General features: G+C 37.2%; 1 protein-coding gene across 2 annotated transcripts; it reads left to right on the top strand.

Annotated features, from left to right (window-relative positions):
• The first annotated feature begins 817 nt into the window (after positions 1-817).
• LOC127263813 (zinc finger BED domain-containing protein DAYSLEEPER-like) lies at positions 818-4,580 on the top strand. Of its 2 annotated transcripts, XM_051293047.1 has the most exons (3): positions 818-1,025; positions 1,453-1,602; positions 2,296-4,580. In XM_051293047.1, exon 3 carries the CDS (start codon positions 2,326-2,328, stop codon positions 4,432-4,434), a length of 2,109 nt encoding a protein of 702 aa, XP_051149004.1. In that variant the 5' UTR covers positions 818-1,025; positions 1,453-1,602; positions 2,296-2,325; the 3' UTR covers positions 4,435-4,580. The 2 variants fall into 2 exon arrangements, with proteins under 2 accessions (XP_051149004.1, XP_051149003.1); XM_051293046.1 differs by lacking the exon at positions 1,453-1,602 and having other exon boundaries at positions 819-1,025.
• Positions 4,581-6,038: the final 1,458 nt, after the last annotated feature.

Genomic DNA, 6,038 nt, shown 5'->3' with positions numbered 1-6,038 from the left:
ATTTTTTTTGTTCCACCGTCAACAAACCGACGGAAAATACTGACGTGAAAAGAAATCAAACCTTATATTTATATTTGAAGAAATTGCAAAATTTTGCAAGTCCACGTCAGCATTTTCCGTCGATTTGTTGACGGTGTGACAAAAAAAATGTTTGATTATGTTGGGACAAAAAATGATGAATTTTGGTTATATTGAGACTAAAATTGATAAAAATTTTATATTGGGACCAAGAATGATGAGTTTTTGTTATAGTAGGACAAAAAATGTTAAGTTTAATTATATTGAGACCAAAATTGATAAAATTTTTATATTGAGACCAAAATTGATGAATTTTGGTTATATTGGAACCAAAAATGATTTTTTCCCTCTAATTATTATAGTATTAGGGTGTGTTTGTTTGGATTTAGATTTTGAGTTGAAATTTGAATAGTAAAAATTTTTAATTTGAATTATTGTATGATGTGACATAAATAGGCGTTGATGTGGTGTTTTGAATGTAAAATTAATTTTTAATTTAATATAAACAATGAAAAATAAATATTTAATTTAATATTTTTTTTAAAAATAAGATAAATAATGTATTTAAAATTCAATCTTCCGTCAACTGCGTAAACCAATAAATAAAAAATACAGTAGCAGTTTATTTAGAACGAATTTTGTTTGTTGAAATTGATGAAAATGGGTGTAGTTTATTATAGGCGGGCGGGCCGCGTGGGTACACGCGCCAAGGAAGAGGACGGGCCGCGTGGTCTGACCTAATATGAAAATAAATAAAGTGTATATGGACCGGACATCAAAGTCCATATCTAATTTGGTTTAATATATTTTTGTTTTCCGCCAACAAAAAAACCCTATCGCTTACGACTCTCGATTTCGAACCGATCCCCAAGTTCCATCTCTCTCCAGGTCCAATTGCAAGCCCAATTTGCCGATCGAGGGTCTCGGCCTTCGGAACCCTAGATCTCAGACCTCGGAATCGCGCCGTTCCGGCGTGGATTTGCTGCCAGATCTTCTTCTTTTCGCTGGTATGGATTGCGGCTTTGATTTGTGGGAGTTTTTGTGGATTGTTGTAGTTTTCGATTTGAATTTTAGTTTTGATTTGGTTGGCAATTGTTGTTGTTGTTGTTCGGTGGCGTTTTTGCTTTTGATTGGGTGGGGTTGACTAGAGATTGGCATCTGTTCGTGTTTGCTTTGGCTTCTTTGATTGTTTGTGCTGTTTTGAAAATGAATTTAATTTGTTATGTATAGCTAGTTCTGGGAACTGTCGGATCTTAAAGTTCTGTGTTGAGTTTGTTTCTTTGATGGTTTGAAATCTGGTCGACTTCATTTCGCTCCTGTTTTCGAGTGTTTTAAAGGTTCTAAAATCTGCTGTTGGAAAGGTTTCCTTGTTTGTAGCTTGTTTCGTAATGATACTTATGGAACTGAGCGGGTTTATTAATGTCCTGCTTGCAGATGAATATTGCTGTTCAGTTCAAGTTTCTGGGTAGATGGGCTTTAGATTTGATATTCTTGAAGCCCATGGCTTGTGATGAAGCACCAAATCTGTTTTCCCTTGTGTTTTTGTGTCGCTAACTTGTTCATAGGCATCCTGTGCTGTTAAAGGTTAAAAATATGTGAATTGGATTTGGATCCTGTGATTCGTGGTAGGGTTGTTTTTGTAATTGTGATATTCGGGCATGGATACATACATAGATCGTGTTCAATAACGTGTGTCGTTTCTGGTTTTTGGGTGAAACCAGGCCCAGTTGGGCCCTGTTAACCATCTAATTACAAACTGTAAATATCATCTTTTAAGCCTTTTGTGGTTGTGGGTTCTTGACAAATCATAGTACATGGTGCCTGGGTGGGTGATGCCATGCCGCAAGGCCCACCTGTGAAGCTTCGCACTAAACTCCTCGGCACACTTGACTATACTCGAAATTCAATTCATCCCCAGTGTCCAATGGCCGAATGTTTCTGTTTTTCTCCACTATTGCGTTAAACGTGTTTCTTCCGTGCCATCTGTTCTTGAATGTGTTTTAATTTTTGAAATGTTAGTCTGTCACATTCATGTGTGCTATTCATGAAATTTCATTTTTTAATTTAGGAGTCCCGAGTTATTGTGACTTCAATTGTTATACTTGATTCAGCAATGTTATCAAGATGGTTCTTTTTTAGAAGAGAGGTCATTTTTATTTTTTGCCAATAATTTCAGTGGGCTACCGTGATAACACCATCATTCTGTTGTTTAGCTTTGTGTGTTTTTAGGCTTGGAGCTCTGAATTTTAGCTTATGATTGTTTTCTTGAATATGCAGGAGATTAGCTAAGATTTTCAGGCAGCCAAGATGGAGATGGAAAACCAGGATGTGGTAATGAATAATGAGCTTGTTCCTATGGATACACAAGGCATTGAGTCAGAAATGCAACTTGATATTTTAGAGCCTCAGCCTGCCTATATGGAGATGCCAGAGGGTAATACTGAAACGACGCCGCCTACCAAGAGGAGGAAAAAGAAGTCGGTTGTGTGGGAACATTTCACCATCGAGAATGTTGGTCCCGGATGCAGGAGGGCTTGCTGTAAGCAATGCAAACAGTCATTCGCATACAGCACAGGGGCTAAGGTAGCTGGTACGAGTCATCTCAAGCGTCACATTGCAAAGGGGGCTTGCCCGATGGTGTTGCGCAATCAGGAGAAAAATCAGATCACCCCATACAGTGCTCCTTCAAAGATTAGCACATTTACTGACACACCAAAACGACGCTATCGACAAGCAAGCAGCGTACCTTTAATGAACTTTGATGCAGATCGGTGCCGACATGAGATTGCTAGGATGATTATTATGCATGACTATCCCCTTCACATGGTGGAACACCCTGGTTTTGTGGCCTTTGTTCAGAATTTACAGCCTCGTTTCGATATGGTCAGCTTTAATACTGTTCAGGGAGACTGTGTTGCAACTTATTTGAGGGAGAAACAGGTCATTCAGAAAGTTCTCGAGGGGGTGCCAGGGCGAATCTGCCTTACACTGGATTTATGGTCCTCATCCCGAACTACTGGATATGTGTTTGTTAGAGGCCAGTTTGTTGATAGTGAATGGAAAATGCACCATAAGCTGCTTAATGTGATCATGGAGCCTTATCTCGACTCTGATACTGCTTTCAGCCATTCTGTCGCTGCATGCCTGTCCGACTGGAATATGGACGGCAAGTTATTCTCTGTAGCTATAAACCAACAGCTGAGTGATGGTGCAATTGATAATCTTCGAGCATTGCTGTCGGTTAAGAACCCCTCGGTTCTTGGTGGCCAGCTGTTGTTGGGAAATTGCCTCGCACGATCCCTAAGTAACATTGTCCAGGATGTATTAGCTTCGGTTCAGGGCATTGTTAAGAAAGTTAGGGACAGCGTCAAGTACGTTAAGACTTCAGAATCTCGCGAGGAGAAGTTTGTCGACCTAAAGCAGCAACTTCAAGTGCCTAGCTCGAAGACACTTTCCATTGACGTCCAAACTCAGTGGAACACGACTTATGAAATGTTGTTGGCTGCGTCTGAATTGAAGGAAGTCTTCTCTTGCTTGGATACTTCTGATCCCGACTACAAGGACGCCCCCTCGGCTGAAGATTGGAGGCAAATTGAGATTCTGTGCAGTCATCTAAAACCACTCTTCGACACAGCCAATCTTCTGACCACCGGAGCTACTCCGACAACAAACGCTTATTTCCATGAAGCATGGAAGATTCAGTTAGAATTGGCGCGCGCAGCAACCAGCGAAGACCCCTTTGTGAGTTCTCTGACCAAGCTTATGCAAGAGAGGTTCGATAAATACTGGAAGAGTTGCTGCTTTATTCTAGCGCTTTCTGTGGTTATGGATCCCCGGTTCAAAATGAAGCTCGTTGAGTTCAGTTTCTCAAAGATATACGGCGAGGAGGCTGCCTCATATGTCAAAATAGTCGATGACGGCATCCACGAGCTATTTCTCGAATACGTAGCTCTCCCGCTGCCCCTAACTCCGGCATATGCCGAAGAAGCCAATGGAATGGGCGCCGCCAAGCCTGAGGATGCTCAAGGAATGGAAATCTCAGGCAATGGTCTTGGACTCACAGATTTCGATGTTTATATCATGGAAACGACGAGCCAGCTATCCAAGACTGAATTAGATCAGTATCTGGAAGAGTCCCTTTTGCCGCGAGTGCACGAATTCGACGTGATCGGGTGGTGGAAGCTCAACCGGATGAAGTATCCGACGCTCTCGAAAATGGCTCGGGATATTCTGTCGATCCCTGTTTGTACAGTGCCTGCATCCTCCGTATTCGATACGGTTCAGAAGGAGATGGACAGTTACCGGTGTTCTCTTCGACCCGAGACGGTGGAGGCGCTGATATGTGCCAAGGACTGGCTTCAGTCGGGGAAAGTCGAGGCTCCGGCCCCTGCCTTGAAGATGGATCTCCCGATCTAGCGATGTCGAACAATGGGTAAAATCTTAGATATAGGAAGGGAATGTTTATTTGTGATAGACATGACATGACATGACATGATTTGTGTTGGTTGTTTGTTGTATAATATTGGGATTGTGGAGATTGCATGTAACAACAACATATTCTATTTTCGGCTGCCATTAGAATAGGATAATTGCAAGGGTTGGTCATCGATGGTTCTAACATCTTGGTTCATGTCTTGTTCTTGATTTGATGGATCTATTATTGCATTGGTGTCCTAATCTTGGATTGGGTTGTAGTGGGCAATGGGGGGTAGGGTTCTGATTAGGGATATAAATCGATAATAATACTAGTACATATGGTAGGATATAAATAATTTATAATGTATACTAATGCTTCATGCATTATATACAACCATTTATTTAGCACAATAAAATGTATAGTATGAATTCATAATTTTGCACAACGAAATCAAGAATTGTACGGAAAAACCTTTTTTTGGAGATAGAGTTTAGATGTATGGTCCAAGTTCTCGAGTGGGCTTTCGACTTTGAAATTTATGGACTGTTACTTTTATGAAAAAAACAACAAAAAATTTAAAAAAAATAAAAAATTCATTTATAAAATGTTTATTTAAATAGAAATACAAATCAAATACACTCATAATTGCTGCCGTTAATTAAAATGATATATAGATTCATAGTACGGATTGCTTTTCTGCTTTTTGAATTTTTGTTAAGAAAAGGTATATTAGTTTGTTATTATTTATTTATTTATTTATTTTATTTTTGGAATAAGTTTTATGTAACTTCCATCAAATTTAATAACTTGCAAATTAAATTGACAAAACAAAATCATATTAAGCTAATTATATGTGACATATCTCACCGTCACATCAAAAGACTATCCATCAAGGAACAAATAAAATTGTTTGTCTTATGTTATTTCATCAGTTTGGGGATTTTTACTGTGAAGAAACCCCAAACTCGGGTTGTCCATTAATCACCCGACACCATCCGACATGGATGTCCTTCCCCTTTATTTTATTAATTTTACTTTTTTTGCTTTTTATTTTTTTAAAATAATTTAAATATAATTTAATATATTTATAGTAATTATTGGGTAAAAAATATATATACAATATATATGTAATTTTGTAGATAATAATTTTTTTTATAATACAAATAAATAAAAATTTAAATATATATACGTTGGATATAATATAAATTTATAATCAAATCATACAATATAAATTTTATTAATTAAATTTAATATACATTTATATTATTTTATTAATTATCCGTCAAATCAATATATATCAAAACTCTCCAAATTCAACCCAAACTTAAATAAAAAAAAACACGTAAATTCAAACTCACATCAAAATTAAAGTAAAAACCAAACTTAAACCTAAATTTTCCGAAACCTTCCTAAAAAAACACACCCTTAGCGATGTTGCTCATGAGTTATTTATATATATATATACATATATAATTAGTATTTTTAATTATTTATTTGGTTATTTATTTTTTGAGTTTATTTGATTATGTTCTTGATAAAAATATATTATTATGTTTTTACTTATAAAATTTTATATTAAAATAGAGTTTGTTTGCCCACTCTT

The sequence above is a fragment of the Andrographis paniculata genome, unplaced genomic scaffold (assembly GCF_009805555.1).
Source record: "Andrographis paniculata isolate CXL003 unplaced genomic scaffold, ASM980555v1 Contig69END, whole genome shotgun sequence".
Classification (NCBI taxonomy): domain Eukaryota; kingdom Viridiplantae; phylum Streptophyta; class Magnoliopsida; order Lamiales; family Acanthaceae; genus Andrographis; species Andrographis paniculata.
The sequence above is the reverse complement of the archived record's forward strand: the minus strand, read 5'-3'. Positions and strand labels throughout refer to the sequence as shown.